The sequence below is a fragment of the Rhincodon typus genome, chromosome 3 (assembly GCF_021869965.1).
Source record: "Rhincodon typus isolate 14 chromosome 3, sRhiTyp1.1, whole genome shotgun sequence".
Classification (NCBI taxonomy): Eukaryota; Metazoa; Chordata; class Chondrichthyes; order Orectolobiformes; family Rhincodontidae; genus Rhincodon; species Rhincodon typus.
The window spans coordinates 93,874,459-93,894,469 of record NC_063334.1 but is presented as its reverse complement, the minus strand read 5'-3'; the positions used below and the strand labels follow the sequence as shown (position 1 = coordinate 93,894,469).

Sequence of the window (20,011 nt, the reverse complement as noted above, 5' to 3'; positions counted from 1 at the left end):
AGGGAGAGAGGGGGAGGCGGATAGAAGATGGATCAAGGAGAAGATAGGTGGAGAGGAGACCGACAGGTCAAGGAGGTGGGGTTGGAGCCAGTAAAGGTGAGGTTAGGTGGGGAGTTAGGGAGGGGATAGGTCAGTCCAGGGAGGACTGACAGGTCAAGGAGGCAGGATGAGGCCCGAAACGTCAGCCTTCCTGCTCCTCTGATGCTGCTTGGCCTGCTGTGTTCATCCAGCTCTACACCTTGTTATGTCTACATTTATTGAGTTGCTTCTTATGAATGACTTTGTTCAATCTTGTGACTTAATTTCTTGCAAATTAAAATGCCTAGTTCACTCAGTAGCGTATTGTAAAAATAAGAACATAAGATATCAGATGTTTTTTGAAAGTATACTCAAATACTTTCAGAAAACTACATCCCCTATACTAGGCTTCAGTTACTAATCAGCGTTAGAATTTAAATTTAATCTAACTTCTAAAATTATTTTTAAAATTAACTGTTCATCTTTGAGTATGGAGTACCATTTTAGAACAGACTAACGTTGAACAAGGAATTTTTGTTTTGAAAATTCATTCCTGGGATATAAACATCTCTGGCTGGACAAGTGTTTATTTCTCATCCCTCTTTGTCCTTGAGAAGGTGCTAGTGTAAATACTTTCTTTTGAATAAAGTGGCCGTTTTCAACAGAGTCCAATCAACATTCTGAATTTTATCAGTTTATGATTTTTCTTAACTTCTCTTTCAAGAGCTGTGTTCTGATATTGTTGATTTTGGTCCTTTATCTATTGGCATTGTACCTCCTTCCAAAGCACATGTTATTTGGCTATATTGATGCTCTTATTGAATGTCTTGTCAGTGATAAATGAGGCCAGAATTAAAGTAAACATGAGTGGATGATATAAATTGACAATGAATTGCTGAGGAACTACTGCATTGTAAAGTGTGATGATCTAAATGAAACATTAAACCAATGACTGTTGAATGAGCTCCCTTTTGGAGTGAACAATCAAAATCCTGGTGCATTATTTGAACTGGTGGAGGCAGTTTGTGATATCCTGACCAGCGGTTCGTTCTTTCACCACCAAAAAATTCATTGTTAATTGTGGAATCTTGCTGTGAGCATATTGGCTGCTGCACTTGTACATGAGCATTATTAATTTGTACTCCATAGATAAAGCACTGTATTTCAGGTCTTTTGTGACATCAGGACCTCCCAAAGTACATGAAAGTTGATGAGGACTGTTTTAACCTGAGAAATGCAGCTGACAATTTGTATACAGATGAACAACAATGCAACAATGATAAATAAAACTCTGTTTTGTGTTATTGATTGAGGGAGAAACACTGGCCATGACACCAAAATATAACTTCCCTTGCTCCCTTTGGAAGGACTGTTACTTCATCTTTAATGCCCTCATGATAGGGCAGATAGAACCTCCATTCTTATAAAATTCAGTACCTCCAAATTCCTCAGTACTGCACTGAAGTGACAGAATTCATATTTCTGTTTGTAAGCAAACTTGAAAGTAATCATGTGTAAAGTGTTGAGATAAGGATTTTTGTTTTCAAAAATGGACAACTTTTTATCAGCTTCTGATCTTTGTCAAACTTTGCAATATAATTGAAGAAATATTTTTTGTTTCTTCCTCCTACATATATGACAGACTGCCTCCTGAAAATGTTCAGGTAACTGTCCCACTCCCTAATGCCCCAACGTGCCTACAGCTCCGATTCCAGCTCAACAACAACAGTGGTAGACATTCCATTAGTTGCAGAAAATGTTTGCATTTATAGCTGTACAGGATCATAAATACACTCCATGAGCTCCCACCTGCCAATGTCAGTCTAACCTTATTTATCTGATTAGTTCATTAGCTTTCAATTGTACTGATTTAGTTTGACTGTATTTAGATGATCTATTTTAAGCTAAATTAAATGGAAACACAGTATCTCCAAGAGGTTTTATTATTTGATTAGTGCATCCCCACAAGCTTGTATTTTTAAATAAACCTGTTCAGATGTGTTGTGATGCACTCCTGGAGATGGCAGGATTTGAACTTGGTCCTCTGGCCCAGAGGTAGACACTATCATTGCATCACAGGAGCCCTCCCCAGGACTTATAAATTGATGCAAATATAGATTATTTTTATACCACTGGCCTTTAATTTAGCTCTTTTAATCATAGTTTAATTCTAGCCAGTCTCTTCCTAGGCCAGTGTAACTGGCCTGAGTTTGAGTGCATAATTGAATATACAGTTGAAGCATCACTTCCACGCTTCTGTTACAACATCCATGAGACACAGGCAAGTGATGGATAATATCACAATTGAATTGTCTTTTGTTGTCTTTGAGTCAGTTGAGGATTTATCTTCCCATGATATCTACATGTGCATTTTGAGGGCCACTGAGCACAGATCAGAAGAACAGGCAGCACGGTGGCTAAGTGGTCAGCACACCCTGGTTAGCACAGGTTAGCCTCTGCGCCAGGGACCTGGGATTGATCCCACCCTCTGGCTGCTCTCTATGTGGAGTTTGCACGTTCTCCCCGTGTTTGCATGGGTTTCCTCCAGGTGCTCCGGTTTCCTCCCATAATGATGAGCTGGTTAGGTGAATTGGCCATGCTAAAATAGCCCCGTCGTGTCCAGGGTTATGTCGGTTAGGTCGGTTAGCTGTGGGAAATGCAGGGTTTTGTGAATTGGGTAGGGGGGGTGTGTTTCGTTGGGATGCTGTTCAGAGGGTTGATATGGACAGTAGGGATTCTGTGAGCCCTAACTTGCCTGTTCCTTTTATCCATACCCAAAGACATTGAACCCCCAACTGGAACAAAGGAAAATATTGTGGACACTGGAAATCTGAAATAAAAACGTAAAATGCTGGAGAAGCTCAGCATCTGTAGAGAGAGAACCAAAGTTAACGTTTTGAGTCCGACTATTGCTTCAGAACTACAGAGCAAAACAGTGCAGATTGGGAATTAAATTTCTGTGTCGCTTAGTACTACATACTCGCTACATTACTATTAAGTGTATAGGTTTTCACCTGGTAGACCAGTTAGGAAATCTTTGAATTATCTTGTGTGTGAACATTGAATTCATCTCTATCTCTGGATCCTTTCTATAAGATCATGACCAGAATTCCGCAAAATACTTAGTGGCGAAACCACTATTCAGACACAAATCACCATAACTTAATTGGCAATAAATAAATTATTGGTACATACTAGTACTCTTTGATCCATAAATTGTTGTTGAAGTTGTTTGTGTCAATGTGTATGTGAATGTCTTTCCTGACTTTAGAGTTGAGAATAAGACATATGTATCTTTATACTAAGTTTGGAATCATTCCTTATGCTAAGATATTTGAAAGCATGTTTCTTGCATTAAAATTTTCAACTCTTTAAATTGTGATGTGGAAGAAAATAGAATTAGTGGAGTTTTCTTGACATGTTTGTGATTTTATTGATGTATTAATTTTAAAGGACACTGTTTCTTACACAGGCATCTGTTCTCGAGAACACAGAAGGGTCTGGTTTGCAGATGGTATCTTGCCAAATGGAGAAGTGGCAGACACAACAACAATGACAGGAAATTCAACAGTTGGTGTAGGCAAGCGAATGCCAGATGATGTGTACCAAACAAGTCATGTCACACAAGAATCAAAAGTAGTGTTGGTAAATACCAAATTAATTCCTAGTCTGCAGCAAATTCAGCTGTTTAGTGGCAGAAACCTCTTGATTTAAAGCATGGCTAATTTGTATTTTCCTCTCACTTTCAGATAAAACATTCAAACAAGCATTTATATAACGGGATTTTAAAATGTTTTAAAAATCTTCAGTTACTTTAAGTCCTTTCTCCACTTTGTAGCCTTCATCTTGTAAAGCAGGAGATAATCTACATTCTGAAGCTATAAGTCAAGTTGATGCCTTGAGGACTGATCCACCTTCAACAGGAACTGTTTTAGCAAGTCTTGAAGATGATATCACACCTAACGATACTTATCGAGCAAACTATAGAGCATTGGCAACTATTGGAAAGTCTGTTGCAAAAGTCATTAGCCTCGTTCCAGATAATGCGCATGATCTCCCTCCCCTTATTGTGGCAACAGAAGATAAAGGTATTTCATACTGATATTTCAAAGTTTTTAATCAAGTTTTGTTGTACATATTTAAAATGATATGAAAATTGTATGTACTTGTATTTACCTCTCTGTAAAATGACAGCTTTTAAAAAAACCTTGCCTGTCACATCTCTTAAAGATCCAAATGTGCTTTATCAATAATGAAGGGTCAGGTACTGACATGGAGGTGGTTGTGGTAGTCGTGTGTACAGCAAGCTCAGACAAATTGTAATGAAGTAAGTAGCCAGTTAACTTATTGACTGGTCTTTGGTCAAGTCTGAGTTTGCCATATAAATCAAAATGATTTTTTGAATTTTAAAATTTGATACAGAATTCAACTTTAAATTATTGTACTTGATTTGAGAAATTATCTAAATAAAGCAAAAAATAGCAGTCAGTTTGAATTTGACCTGGGCCTCATCCTCTGATATTTTGAGAAGTCTTCATTTTTGATATTCAGATAAATAATTTGCCACAACCACTGCAAATTGTCACATTGTGAAGTTGTTAATATTTTATTTCGGTTGTAGCTGTCATGTGACTTTTTAATAACACAACATTGCAGACATTGTGCTAAACTTGAGGATTTTGTCTTGAATGTGGTAAAACTAAACTTGATTGTCTGCTTAGCTTAGCTGATCGAAATCATCTCTGGGTCAGAAGATTGTGAGGAAAACTTTGGGTCACAATCTAGACTGAAATATGTGAATAATATTGAATATTTTTCAGTGTTAGTTTGTACTTGGGTTGAGATGTATGTTGTAGCAGATTTCTACTTTCTCTGAATTTGTGAACGCTAAAGCTTTACATTGGAAGACTGTATTCCAGAAGGATGTAATCAAGTGGACAAAGGGTCATCTTCATTCCATTTTAATTTTTTAACTTTCTACTTGCTGAGGATGCCCAGTGGTGGTGGAGGAGCATCCATCTCAGAACCAGGCAATGCTGCTACTGGAGGACGGAGGGTCAAATCCCTTGACGTTTGTGTTAAATGCCAATCTTCTAGTAAATGTGAAACTTGTGAACTGTAAGTACGCACTCCATTTTAGAAAGCTGTATGTTGAGTAGAGGTGTCTGAATCCTAAGCTATTAGTTTGTTTTTGTAAACCCACCCCCCTCGGGCATCTTTTCCTCATGCCATCTTTTATTTCTCCATTCTCAGGTGCTTCATTGCCTGAATAGATTGGCTAACTAATGGAAGACTGTGTTGGGATAAGAAGGGTATTTATGGGATGGCAGTCTATAACTAGCAGAGTGCCACAGGGATCAGTGTTAGGGCCACAATTATTTTTACAAGTTATTAATTACTTGGATGAGGAAAGTGATTTAATTTGGCTGAGTTCGCAGATAATGCAAAAATGGGTATGAAGGCAAGTAATGAGGATGACACCATGCAGAGGGATGGAGACAGGCTAAGTGAGTGGGTAAAAGCTTGGCAGATGGAATATAATGTGTGAGGGATTATTTTTCAGAGGGATGTGGGAAGCCTTGTCCATAAATACAAGTTCAGTGGGTAATTCAAAAGACAAATAGAATATCAGTCTTTATTTCAAAAGGAATGGAGAATAAAAATAGGAAATCTTGCTATAACTATGCAAGGCATTGGTTAGACCAAACTGGAATACTGTGAACAGTTTAGATTCCCTTATGTAATAAAAGATACATTGACATTTGTAGGCAGTCCAGAGTAGGTTCACCACATTGATCCTGGGTATGAAGGGATTGTCATATGAAGAGAAGCTGAGTAATTTGAGACCTAATTCATTTGCATTTAGAGAATTGAAAGATGACCTTAGTGAAATAAAAAAACTCTTAGGGGTTTGACGGGTTGAATGCTGAACGATTGATTGCCCTTGTGGAAGTGTCTTGGACCAAAGGGCATAATCAGACTGAAAGATCACCCAGTTAGGACAGAGGTGAGAAGAAATTTCTTTTGGGGCAGTCAATATCGCGAATTGTTTACTCCAGAGGACTTGGGTTGTTAAGTGTATACAAGACTGAGGTGGATTTGTAATCCATTGAATGACTCCTTTGAGCATTTTATCACATTATCACATTTTTGCTGATCCTTGCAAATTAGTTGAGCCGTGTTTCAAAGTTCTCCCAAGATATCTTCCCACGTTGCTTTCCTCGGCTTCTGCATGTAACAATTGCTTTTCTTGTAACTTCAGTCTCCTTTTCTGTAGACGTATATAAAATATCAAGTCCAGGAATGGGGCATATATTCTAAACAGCCTGGAGTGGTGGTGATTTTTCGAACGAGCAAATTGCACTGAAATGTCTGTCCCTCAGTACTCCCTAAATGTCTTCCCCTTATCTATCTTACCCATGGGCATGGCCACAGCCCTCATCTTGCTATCTCTTGACACTGCAGATGACCACATGAATTAATCTCTGCCCAAATCCAGCCCCTCTTCCCTTGTGCCCACATAATTGTTTACAACTGCACATTACCATGATGCCAGCATTGTCTACACCTCAATATTTTTTATAAGAAATAAATCAACAGTACTTTGCATCCCTAATTATTCATCTTTTGATTGTTTGCATTTTCTTTTTCCGTTTTGCTGTCAATTAACTTGTTTAATTTATATCTACTTTATTTCAGATCATTGATTCACAATGGAACTAACAAAATTACTAGTAATCACTAGTCACTTCCTGCTACTGTGACATAGTTTGCTTTGCCTCAGTTTTCTCCCAGTGCTTCTGTCTGACATCGATGTGGTAGCTTAGTGAGATTCTTTAGTAATGATTTTTCAACATCAATAATTTTTCTAAGGCTTAACGTTGCTTCATTGGTAATATATTCATATTTGTTTACCAAAACTGGAATACTAGTTGATTGATAACACTGTTTTCAGAAACATTTACGTTTTTCTTTCTCATCTCTGATTTCTAGATGCTGCAAATAAATGCTGGTGCTTTGTATCCAATGGATTACATGGTTTGGGCCAGGCAGAAGTTGTCATTCTGTTGTTTCGTATGCCTAATGAAAATACAATTCCCAAAGACATCTTTAACGTTTTTATTGCACTTTATCAGGATGCAACTAAAGGTATGCCTGCAATGCCCCATTATGCAATTAATCATAACATAAATTCTTGCATCAAACTACAATGTATAAAACTGATGTCTTTTTCAATCTAGTTGTTGGATTTTACAAGTGATGTTTCTAGCTAATTTGTAAAATGTCATTATTATTGAAATTGCATTGCAAAGTGTGGACAAGTTAAATTGAGAAGTTTAGTTCAAGGAATACAGATATTCAATTCATTGTAAATGAACCATTGTACTCTGCCCAAAGTTGCAGGTTAAAATCTTTTGAAGAAACGTGTTCTTTTCAATCGTGGATAACAAGGTGTAGAGCTGGATGAACACAGCAGGCCAAGCAGCATCAGAGGAGCAGGAAAGCTGACGTTTCAGGTCTAGACCCTTCTTCAGAAATGGGGAAGGGGAAAGGGATTCTGAAATAAATAGGGAGAGAGGGGGAGGCGGATAGAAGATGGATAGAGGAGAAGATAGGTGGAGAGGAGACAGACCGGTCAGAGAGGCAGGGATGGAGCCAGTAAAAGTGAGTGTAGGTGGGGAGTTAGGGAGGGGATAGGTCCATCCAGGGAGGATGGACAGATCAAGGCAGCGGGATGAAGCTAGTAGGTAGGAGATGGGGGTGGGGCTTGAGGTGGGAGGAGGGGATAGGTGGGAGGAAGGACAGGTTAGGGAGGCGGGGACGAGCTGGACTGGTTTTGGGATGCGGTCGGTGGAGGGGAGATTTTGAAGCTTGTGAAATCCACATTGATACCATTGGGCTGCAGGGTTCCCAAGCGGAATATGAGGTGCTGTTCCTGCAACCTTCGGGTGACATCATTGTGGCACTGCAGCAGAACCAGGATGGACATGTCATCTGAGGAATGGGAGGGGGAGTTGAAATGGTTCACGACTGGGAGGTGCAGTTGTTTAGTGCGAATCGAGCGTAGGTGTTCTGCAAAGTGGTCCCCAAGCCTCCACTTGGTTTCCCCGATGTAGAGGAAGCCACAACGGGAACAGTGGATACAGTATACCACATTAGCAGATGTGCAGGTGAACATCTGCTTGATGTGGAAAGTCTTCTTGGGGCCTGGGATGTGGGTGAGCACGGCAGTGTAGGGGCAGGTGTAGCACTTCCTGCAGTTGCAGGGAAAAGTGCCGGGTGTGGTGGGGCTGGAGGGGAGTGTGGAGCGGACAAGGGATTCCCGGAGAGAGTGGTTCCTCAGGAAAGCAGATAAAGGTGGTGTCGGATTGCAGATGGCAGAAATGTCGGAGGATGATACTTTGGATCCGGAGGTTGGTGGGGTGGTACGTGAGGACGAGGGGGATTCTGTTTTGGTTGTTATTGCGGGGAGGGGGTGTGAGGGATGAGTTGCGGGAGATACAGTCGAGGGTGTTGTCGACCACTGAGCGGGGGGAAGTTGCGGTCCTTGAAAAAAGAGGACATCTGAGATGTTTGGGAGCGGAATGCCTCACCCTGGGAGCAGATGTGGCGGAGGCGAAGGAATTGGGAATAGGGAATGGCATTTTTGCAGGAAGGTGGGTGGGAGGAGGTGTATTCTAGGTAGCTGTGGGAGTCGGTGGGCTTGAAATGGATATCGGTTTCCAGGTGGTTGCCAGAGATGGAAACAGAGGTCCAGGAAAGAGAGAGGGGTATCAGAGATGGAGCAGCTTTCCTGCTCCTCTGATGCTGCTTGGCCTGCTGTGTTCATCCAGCTCTACACCTTGTTATCTCAGATTCTCCAGCATCTGCAGTTCCTACTATCCCTTCTTTTCAATCATATTTTGTCTTCCCCCTCACCCTGTTTGTTCTCTTGATTTGGCTATCATCTATTTCTTTAAATACAAGATTTGAAAAGACATGGCAGATAACTGGTTTAGCTATCCATGCTAAATTGCTAACTATTCTAGGAACATTCTGAAATGTAAGGATAAGTCCTAGATTCTCTTCTCCCGCTAAGTCCTTAAATTCCTTCCTGCTGACTCCACTGCCCTCACATCCAATAATAAGTTATATCAACGATTCAAACTCAAAGGTAAGGTAAAGATAAGGTTGCCATAGTCGAAGAGGACTGTAAGGCTGCTCTCTCATTGGAGAAAGGTGATGGTGGTGCTTTAACCTGAGGGTCAGACACCATTCCTCCAGCCAGGGTCAGAGGTGGGACTTCATAGTAACTTCAGCCAGTATGGGAACTGGCATCAATCTGCATCGTACACCATCCACCCAGCTAACTGACTCCCACAAACTCAAATGCAGAAAATATGACAAAAATATTTTCAGATGATACATAAAATGGCTGTGAGGGTGACAGTGAGGTGGAAGAACTTAAAGAAGATATCAGTGATCTTGTTAATTAAACAAAAAAATATAAATGGGACTAATCCAGAAAAATGAGTGCATGCATTTTGGGAGTTGCAGCAAGACAAGGAACTAGAACGTGTGGGGAGGGTACTGCACAGTATTCCCCCTCATTCTTTTTTGTTTCGGTATCTGGATTCTGAAGTCCATGTGCAACATTGACCTCCGAAAGCAGAAGTCAATGCCATAGTAAGCGCAGAACCCTTGAGCAGCTGTGCACCTGGCCAGCTTAGAGAGAATGTTGATATTGAGTCATGTGGAGGAACAGAGTGAGCTTGGAATGAATGTCTCCAATCATTAACGGTGGCAGATAGGTTTATTAAGAAGGCATATGACATGTTTCCTGTGTTAACCGAGGCAAAGATTATAAGAACAGCATTGTTATACAGAAACTGAACGGAACACTTGTTGGACCATAGGTTGAGTGCTGTATGGAATTCTGGTCAGCACATTACAAGAATGCTATCATTTCACAGGGAAGAATGTGGAGGAGAATTAGATAGACTTTGTCAGGAGTTGAAAATTCAACTTTGGAGGAAAGTTCGGGTCGGATGGGGTCCTCTGCATAGTAATTTGAGGGGTGAATTAATTGGGGTGTATAAGATTGAGGAACCTCGGTAGAGTAAATAAGGGTGATCTGTTTAATTTTGTCGGATGTAAAAAAAGAAAGCATAGATTTGAGGTAATTGATAGAAAGATTCAAGGAGAGGTTAGGATTTTTTTTGTTGGTTTAAGACCCACTGTCTTTTCTCTCCAAGCAGATTTCTGCCCTGGCTCCAAACTGCATTCTTATCTAAACTTCAAATTGACATACAATCTAATTGTGACAAAGGTAGCTATCCCCACTAAGCCTTCTTGACCTGTCTGGAGACTTTGACACAGTTGACCATACCATCGTCCTTAAGCACCTTAACTCCAGTTAAATTTTAATTTAACCTATTTTGCTAATCAGCCTGTTCAGAGATGTTAGCACACACCTCTGAAGCAGGTGGGACTTGAACCTGAGTGTCTCAGTCCAGAGAGTAGGACCACTAGCAGTGTACAACAGAGGACCCTAAATGATGAATTTTGCCCTCAGGAGCATCCCTTTAACGTATCTTTTTTCTAGTCAACCAGTTCAGAGATGTTACAACACATCCCTGGAGCATGTGGGACTTGAACCTGGGTGTTCCAGTTCAGGGGTAGGGACACCACCACTGTGCCACAAGAGCTAACCCCTGTTATCCAGCTGGTTGAAACTGCTTGCATTTGATTTCATTCTTATCTATTTATAGACAACTGCTACTGCATGCTGCCATTCAGCGACATCATTTAACAACCATAAACCACCTCTTTCGGTTTCTCCACTGTTACTCCCTTAACAGACTGTTTATCTAGCATGTAATACCGGATGAACAGAAGTTTCCTCTAGGTATTGGAAAGAGTGAAGCCATTTTTACTCGATGTCTCCTCGAAGTTTGGGTCCAAGCTGCTGACACCATCTCTCCCTGCTACAGTTTGAGACTGCACCAGTATGTTTACAACTTTCTTCTTGTATGGGAGTCTGCGAAAACCTTCCAAACTCTCATTTACATCATCAATAAGGACACCTACTTCCATTTCAGTCACATTGTCCAAATTCACTCCTGTCTCAGCTCATCTACTGCTGAAATCCTCATGCGTGCCTTGGTTACCTCTAGATCTGACTATACCAAAACATTGCAGGCTCGTCTCTTGCATTTTGCCTTCCACAAACTTGAGGCCATCCATAACTTGTTGCCCAAGTCACATTCTGCCCTCACTGCATTTGCTGACCGATATTGACTCCTGTTCTAGCAATATGTTGATTTTAAAATTCTCAAGATTGTTTTCAAATTCCTCCATTGACCCTTCTTCCCCCCACTCCCCAATCTCTCTAACTTTCTCCAACCCATAGTGCTTAAATATTTACACTTATCTAATTTTGACCTCTTAAGTTTCCCAGTTTAATCGTCATACTATTTGGTGACCGAACCTTTGGTCTAGAACTCAAACTGGAATTCCCCTCTACACTTGTCTACCTGATTACTTTGCTTGTGTCCTTTGAAAAACTCCTTAACAAGCACTTCTTTGATCAAGCTTTGGGTCATCAGACCTAATAGTTCATGTGGTTCAGTCATATTTTGCTTTTGTAAAACATCTTGTGAGACTATTATTTTCTAACTATGAGCTGCAGAAATACAGGTTGTTTTAAATATTGCTTACCTTTTGTTCCTGTGAACATATCTTGCTATTTACTCCACTTTTTGCCAAACAGGAAAAACTGTTGGAAATTTAGGAAATATTACCTTCACCGAAAATTTTCTAGGCAGTAAAGATCATGGAGGATTCTTATTTGTCACACCCACATTCCAGCCACTGACCGATTTACTCCTTCCAAGTAGTCCATTTTTGTTTGGAATCCTCATTCAGAAACTGGAAGTACCTTGGGCAAAAGTGTTCCCTATTCGACTCATGCTGAGGTTGGGTGCGGAATACAATGGTAAGTTTTCACGTGTTTGGACATAACATTAGAACTAATTCTGGTGTCTATGAATGTGGCTAGATCTTATTTGAAGTGATAGTTCGTGAATGTGGTGCACTGTCCCTTTGATTTTTTTTTCTGTAGATTGATTCAGGTTGTGCTTTTTTCTGCTTATACTTGTTTATAACTTGGGTAAGACTGAAAGATTTGGTTTGAATTTTAGTTTATTGGAAAAAGAAAATAGAAAGTTGATTTAAAGAAGGGAACTAAACATATGGCTTTCAGTTAACATGGGAAAACTGTGTTGATGATTTGTGGTGTTAGTGAATTTGACCGGTCATTATTACATTGTCTGTCATATGCAATGCCAGTAATCAATATTATAATATCTCACTGTTAATTTAAAATATAAATGTGACTATTTTAACATGATAATCATTGTCGGAATGTTTCTGTAACATGTTATATAAATGAACTTCTGTAATCCAGCTGCAAATTTGCAAGTTAAAATCTGTTCTATTAAATTTTATTGTCTTCCTCACCCTCCTGCTTTCTTCATTTGGCTGTCATGTTTGCTTCTTTAAGTCCAACAGACAACAGACGGATCTTTCTTTTGAGGAGAAGTTAAATCAGTTAGGCCTGTACTAATTGCAGTTTAGAAAAATGAGAGGAACCTTATTGAAACATACAAGATACTTTAAAGGTTTGACAGGCTAGGTAGCAAAAGGTTGTTTCCCCTGGTGGGAGGATTTAGGACCAAAGGGCATAATTTCACTAAAGGGTCATCCAGCTAAGACAGAGAAGAGAAGGAAATTCATCTCTCAGATGATAGTGAGTTTGTGGAATTCTTCAAAGCAGATGGTTGGGTCATTATGTATATACAAGGCTGAGAAAGATGTTTTTAGTCAGTTAGGGAATGAAGGGTTAGGGGGAAAAGGCAGGAAAGTGGTGTTGAGCATTTTAGATGAGCTATGATCTGATTGATGGGCTGACTGACTTTGGCTCCTGTGGGGGGAAAAAAAAATTGCCCATTTTCAGGAGTGAACAGAATTTCTTCCACTTTTAACTAATTGTCCTTTATCAGTATATGTAATGTGTAATAGTTCTATCTTGTGTTGGTCATGATGTGCGTGTAAATGTTGCATTACGACACTGATCAGGAGATTATGTTTTCTTTAAGTCGCCAGAAGTTCATGAAAAGCATTCAAAACTGTACTTCAAATTTCAGATATCTGACACCAATGGCACAGATAATAGACCTATCTATAATTATTTTCAATAATTATTCTAATGTTTCTGCCACAAAGTTGTTATTAATTGGTGCATATTTCATTTATAGTTTATCCTTGTCCTTTAAGGAGTGTTCGATTCCGTAAAGCACTCTTTGGAGAAACAGGTCATACCATCATGAATTTGCTAGCAGTAAGTGTTTTGCTTTATATCTTATTTTCTGTACTTGCTCCCCACTCCCTCCCTTACTTTTGTACATAATCATTTATAAAATGAAGCAAAATGCATCAGTCCTGTTTCTGATTTTTTGCATTCTCAGAATGCAAATTGTGCAAAATCAACCCTAATGGATGGACCCACTCAAGACTGTGAGGATTAACTGAAATGGAATGCTCATATACTTGCCTTTGAAAGTTAATCTCCTGACAGATGTGAAGTAAACAGCACAATTTCTACAGCATTTTTATAGATTGTAATGTAGTAATCCAGTATAACTCTTGAATGATCACATTGCAGAGTGATGTATAAATCTATTACCTTTCCAGAACCACACCAGCATAATGTGGTAATGGGTAAATTTGTGGAAAACATCTTGGAATAAAATTGAACATTTGCTTTAGAAAGATAATGGTAGTTGGGATGGATGTGTAAACAGACAGACCTTCCAATAAATTTAATTGTGGTTTTTGAGGAAATTAGGATCTTGATAAAGGAAATGCAGTGGATGTTGTGATTGTGGATTTGCAAAACAAGCTGCATAAGACAATTTTTGCTGATATTTTGATATTTTAAGGAAGGGCAGTAACCTGGGTAAGAAACTTTTTAACCGACATGCAGTTCTGTTGTATAAATGTTCCTCAAGACTGTTTGTTTGTTTCCCTAACTAATGGTGCATCCCTTCCAAGGATTAGACGGCATTGTATATGTTGCTTTCGAGATAATTAGGAGGATGTTATCAAGTACACTGATCAGGATATACACAGTACTTTTGAGTATTATAAGTAACTTCAGAGTGTTATGTGTTATTAGAATGGACGGACAGTGGAGACATTTACTGAAATGCGCTGAGTCTTGGTAAGTTTTAGTTGTAAAGTTATTAGATCAGGTTAGGAGGAAAGTTTATAGAGGTGTTCAGAATTATGAAGGGTTTTGATGAAAAATATTTGGCTTTGATCTGAGGTTAGGAATTACGGACAAATGTTGAAAGATTTCAGGACAATCTCATCCAGTTGTATTGTGCCTTCATCTCGTTTCTTATGGGCTTGTCCTGATGTAATGGGACATACCAACAACAAATCTGGCATGTGCTTGGTTGGTATGATTTTGAGACTACAACAGCTGGTTTGTTGCTTGATTAATATGATGCAGTTCAGTCAACGTGGAAGACTTATTAAGGTCACCTGAGGTGCAGTGGCATTGTCCACACGTCTGAGCTAGGGGACCTGGGTTTGAGTCCCACCTACTCCAATGGTATGTCATAAAATTTTGGATAAGTTGATTTAAAATACCTTAAAGTCACCTGAGCAGACCTGTGTGCATTGTCTTGTCTGTTGATGGGCTTTACCAATTTATTCATTCTCTTACAATTGAGTGACTTGTGAACTTCAAAGGACATTGAGGCTATCATGTACTGTGGGAGAAGAGTTCTACGTCACCCTGGGATAGAGGTGACAGATTTCCATCCATGAAAGATATTCCATGAGCACCTTGACTGAATAAGTGTTTGTAGTTATTTTACTGGTACAGACCAAATCACTTCCAATTTCGTATTATTATGGAATTTCAACTTCTAGGTTACTCAGTCGAGTATCATAACCAAGTACTGCTGATCAAGCAACTTGGTCTCAAGATAATTTTTTGTTGATTTTATTGCTAAGTATTTATGGTCAAAACTTTGTGTAAGTGCTTCTTATCTGAATTTTTGTCATTCATATTCACATTTTACACTCCTTTGCAGGATCTTCGAAATTACCAATATACTCTGCCCACAATCGAGGGATTAGTACTTCTTGTTGAGATGGGACAAAGTACTGTTAAAATACCTAAGCGAAGGTACAATGAGGTAGGTAATAAGAATCAAACTGAACTCTGTCAGAGTGGTACATACTTGTAGAGGAGAAAATTGTGTGGATTAGTCTGTGCGCTGGAAATAATTTATGCCTTGCCAAGAAAACTTGTCTTTCAAAGATTGCCTGTTCCTGTTTCGCAGGTCATGAAGGTAGTGACGTCTTCCAATGAACATGTGATTACCATGGGAGCATGTTTTAGTTTGGATGCTGACTCCCACCTGGTCTGCATACAGAATGATGATAAAAGTCATCAAACACAGGCAAACACTATTGCTGGGAAGTCCAGGAAAGGTAGCTTGCATTTTTGCATTCCTGCTTTAGTGGAAATTGGGGGAATACTATGAAGATCAATGTTAAGTAACTTGTTTTTCAATGTGCTGTAGTTACAGGAGCCTCTTTTGTGGTGTTTAATGGAGCTCTTAAAACAACATCAGGGTTTATCGCTAAATCCAGCATAGTGGAAGGTAAGGAAGTACACAGTTTGATAGAAAGCTAGTGTCTAGTTCAAGATGTAAGCAAAGTCCAGTTAGGAAATTATTTGGATTGTTGCTTCTCGCGGCCTTTGTATGTTTAATCCTTTCTGTCCAATCGGATTTTGAATGACCTAACATTTGTCTGTACCATTTATTGAGAAGAATGACATTTTTTTCAAAAGTGCTAAGAAAGGATATAGTTATGCAATTAGTTTTAGATTATTCTTGCAGAGAACAAGTAAATGTGAAGGAGTACATGACCATCTTGTATGCCGTAACTACTTGATTGATCATGATATCTCAAAATTGTTATGGTGCCGGAGGCAGCCATTTGGCCCATCATGTCTGCATTGGCTCACTGAGTGGTTTGATTTTATCCAAACAACCTGTCTTTTCCCCATTACTCCATGCATCATTTGTAGTTAAATTGTCATCCAATGGCCTTTTATATGCCTCGACTGAATTTGCCACCAACACACTTCAAAACACCGCGTTCCAGACCCGAGCTACTCACTTTGTGAAGAAGATCTTTCTTCCATTTGTGTTTGACTCTTTTTTGCAAAGCACTTTCAAATTGTGCCTTCTAGTTGTTGATCCTTTCACAAACAGGAACAGCCTATCTCTTTCTACTGTATCTAGATGCCTCATGATTTTGAAACGTTTATCATATCGCCTGTCAACCTTTTTTTCCTGCAAGAAAACAATCCCAACTTCTCCGATTATTTCTTATCCCTGGAACCATTCTTGTAAACCTCTTCTGCACTCTTCATTCACATCTTCAAATGTGGCATCCCAAAAGTGTACACAGTAGTTGGCTGAGATCTGCCCAGTGTCCAATATAAGTTCAGCATAACTTGTCTGCCCCTGCATTCAGTGCCTGTTTCCATTCCTGCAGTAAAGATAAGATGACTTACAAGGATGAAAAAAGAAGTCTAAAGACTTTGTGTCTTGATGTGTGAAGCAGTTGCACTAAAGTAAATGAATTAGCAGCACAATGAGATATAAATGGTTACGATATAGTTGTGATTACAGAGACTTAGCTGCAGGATTAACAAGGATAGGAACTGAACATCCAGGGTATTAATTATTTTAGGAAGGACATCAAAGAAGGGTAAGGCAAGGGAATAGCATCATTTGTAAAGGAAAAAATCACATTCCTGATGATATTGGCTCAGAAAATCATGATGTGGAATCTATTTGGGTGGAGATAAGAAATACTAAGGGGCATGAAGCATTGTTTGGTGTTGTCTGTATGCCCACAAATGGCAGAGATTTAAATAAAGGCATTAAACAAGAAATCAGATGTAAGAATAAGGGTACAACTGTGATCATGGATGATTTTAATTTGCATATAGATTAGACAAACCAAACTTGCATGGTATTGTGGGAAGGATTTCCTGGAGTGTGTACATGATGGGTTTTTAGATCAATGCGTGAGGGATGAACCAGAGAACAAGCTAGTGTAGACTGGGTGCTGTGCAACGAGACGTGGTTAATTAACTATCTTTTTGTGCGGGATCCTTTGGGGAAGAGTGACCATAAAATGATACAATTCTCCATGAAGATGGAGAGTAAAGTAGTCAAATCTAAAACTAGGGTCCTGAAACTAAATAAAGCGACCTGAGGGTATGAGGCAGTAATTGGCTCTGATCAATTTGGGAACCTTTATTAAAGGTTTTGACAGTGGATAGGCAATGGTTCATATTTAAAGAAAGTGTGTATGGTTAATGACAAATGTTCATCCCTGTCAAATGCAAAAATAAGAGGAAAGATGGCTCAACCATGGCTTGACAATATAAATTAGGGATATTGTTAGATCCAAAGAAGAGGCATGTAAAATTGCCAGAAAAAACAAAGCCTAATGATTTTGGGTGTATTTTAGAATGGAGCAGAAGAAAAAAAACATTTGATCAAGTGGTAGAATCAAGTATGAGAGCTCACTTACAGGGATATAGAAACTATCTATAAAAGCTTCTATAAATATATGAAGACAAAAAGTTAGTAAAGATGAATGTAGATCCCTTACAGTTAGAACTGGAGGCATTTATAATGGGGAATAGAGAAATGACAAAAATTGAGCATATTCTTTGGTTCTGTCTTCTCAGAAGAGAATGCATATAATCCTGTAGAACGTTAGGAAAGCAAAGGGCTAGTGACAGAGTCGAATTGAAGGAAATCACCTTTGTAAGAAAATGGTGCTAGGGACAATTGTTGGGGTTAAAGGCTGAAAAATCACTAGAACCTGATAATCTGATTCTCGGATTACTAAAGGAAGTGGCGCAGGAAATATTAGATACATTACTGGTCATCTTCCAAAATTCTGTACACTCTGGAGCAATTCCAACAGATTAGAGGGTGACAAATGTCACACCACTACTTTTTTAAAAATGGAGGAAGAGAAAACAACACAGCATTTCAGAATAGTTAGCCTATCATTGTTAGTGGGGAAAATGCTGGAGTCTAATATAAAAGGCATGATAACAGAACATTTGGAAAGCATTAATTGGATTGGACAAAGCCAGCATAGGTTTATGGAAGTCATATCATGCATAGCACATTTACTGGAGCCTTTTGAGGATATAACTAGTAGAATAGATAAGGAAGAATTAGTAGATGTAGTGTATTTGAATATTCAGAAGGCTTTTAATAAGGTCCCTGATAAGAGATCAGTGGATAAAGTTAAAGCACATGGTATATATTAATACAGATCTTTATACATTAATACAGATCAAGAATTGGTTGAGAGATAGAAAACAGTGTGGGAATAAATTAGCCTTTTTTCCAAGTAGTGTGCAGTGACTAGTGAGGTACGGTGAAGGTTGGTGCTTGGGCCCCAGCTATGCACGATATATATAAATGACCCAGATGAGAGAATCAGGTGTAACATTTCCAGGTTTGTTGATTATGCAAAACTGGGTGGGATTGAGAGTTGTGGAAAGGACACAAGGAGGCTTCAGGATGGTTGAGAAAAGTTGAGTGACTGGACAAACACTTGACTGATGCAGCACAGCTTGGTAAAATGTGACATGATACAATTCTGTGTGAAAAGGAAGAGTATTATTTAAATGGTAATATATGGGGAAGCATGGACGTAAGAAAGGAATCTGGATGTCCTTGTACACCATTTAATGAAGGTAGATGGGTAGAGACAGCAAGCAATTAGAAAGACAAATGGTATGTTGGCCTACATTGCAAAGAATTTGAGTTCAGAAGTAAGGATGTCTTATTGCAGTTATACAGGGCCTTGGTGAGACTGCACCTTGAGTATTGTATGCAGCACTGTCCAGTGTGGAGAGATTCCTTCAACTGGGTGTGTATTCACATTGTTTAGAACAATGAGAGGGGATCTGATCGAAACATACAAAATTCTAACATGGTTGGACATACTAGATGGAAGGATGATGCCCTCCTTGATTGGGAAGTCTAGAATGAGATGGACAGTCTTTGGATATGGAGTAGATAGACTATTCAGGACTGAAAGGAGGAAAAATTTCTTCACTCAAAAGGAGATGAACCTGTGAAATTCTCTACTGTGGAGAGCTTTGGAGACCAATTCACTGAATAGATTCAAGAATGAGCTAGAGAACAGCGTGGACAAGTTGGACCGACAGGTCTATTTTCGTGGTGTACATCTCTATGACTGTGACTATCACTCTCTATAAATTTCTAAATTTTAAAGGGAACAGACTATGGGGAGAAAGTGAGAATGTGGCATTGAGTTTAAGGATCAGCTGTGATCTTGTTGAATGCTGGAGGAGGCTAAAAGGCCGAATGTCATCCTATTCCTAGTTTCTGTATAATGAAACTTTGATTTATTAATGACGATGTGTTTTTGACCTGCCACTTTTAATGATTTGTATTCGTAGATAGCCAGGTCTCTATTGCTGCACACCCTTTTGAATTGTACCTTGTATTTTACGCTATCTTGCCATGTTCTTTCTACAAAAGTGTGGAGTTCTTGTGGTACCTGTGAGCCAGGAGGCCTAGGTTCAAGTCCCACCTGCTCTCGAGGTGTGTAATAACATCTCTGAACAGGTTGATTTAGAATTTTTTTTTTTTTTTTTTTTTTTGTAACCTTCCACTTCTGTGCATTGAACTTTGTCGCCTCTTCACTGACATTACTAATTTTTTTGGAGTTCTAAACTGACCTCTTCAGGGTTTACAATTCTTCCAAGTTTTCTGTTATCAGAAACTTTAAAACTGTTCCCTACATACCAGGATCCTTCCTTTTAGCTCAAACAATATTCATTAACCATTGGTCT

At 39.2% G+C, this 20,011-nt stretch overlaps 1 protein-coding gene across 5 annotated transcripts in view; it reads left to right on the top strand.

The window, feature by feature from the left end:
- LOC109931643 (zinc finger FYVE domain-containing protein 16-like) overlaps positions 1-20,011 on the top strand; it is a 70,829-nt gene that overhangs the window by 35,460 nt on the left and 15,358 nt on the right. For 3 of the 5 annotated variants that reach the window (XM_048595170.1, XM_048595169.1, XM_048595172.1), the window contains 9 exons: positions 3,491-3,663; positions 3,857-4,106; positions 5,008-5,136; positions 7,012-7,167; positions 11,771-11,995; positions 13,317-13,399; positions 15,165-15,269; positions 15,417-15,567; positions 15,660-15,740. In XM_048595170.1, the coding sequence (XP_048451127.1) occupies positions 3,491-3,663; positions 3,857-4,106; positions 5,008-5,136; positions 7,012-7,167; positions 11,771-11,995; positions 13,317-13,399; positions 15,165-15,269; positions 15,417-15,567; positions 15,660-15,740 (1,353 nt within the window). The remainder of the gene's footprint in view (positions 1-3,490; positions 3,664-3,856; positions 4,107-5,007; positions 5,137-7,011; positions 7,168-11,770; positions 11,996-13,316; positions 13,400-15,164; positions 15,270-15,416; positions 15,568-15,659; positions 15,741-20,011) is intronic. The other 2 variants (XM_048595174.1, XM_048595171.1) reach the window with 1 other exon arrangement.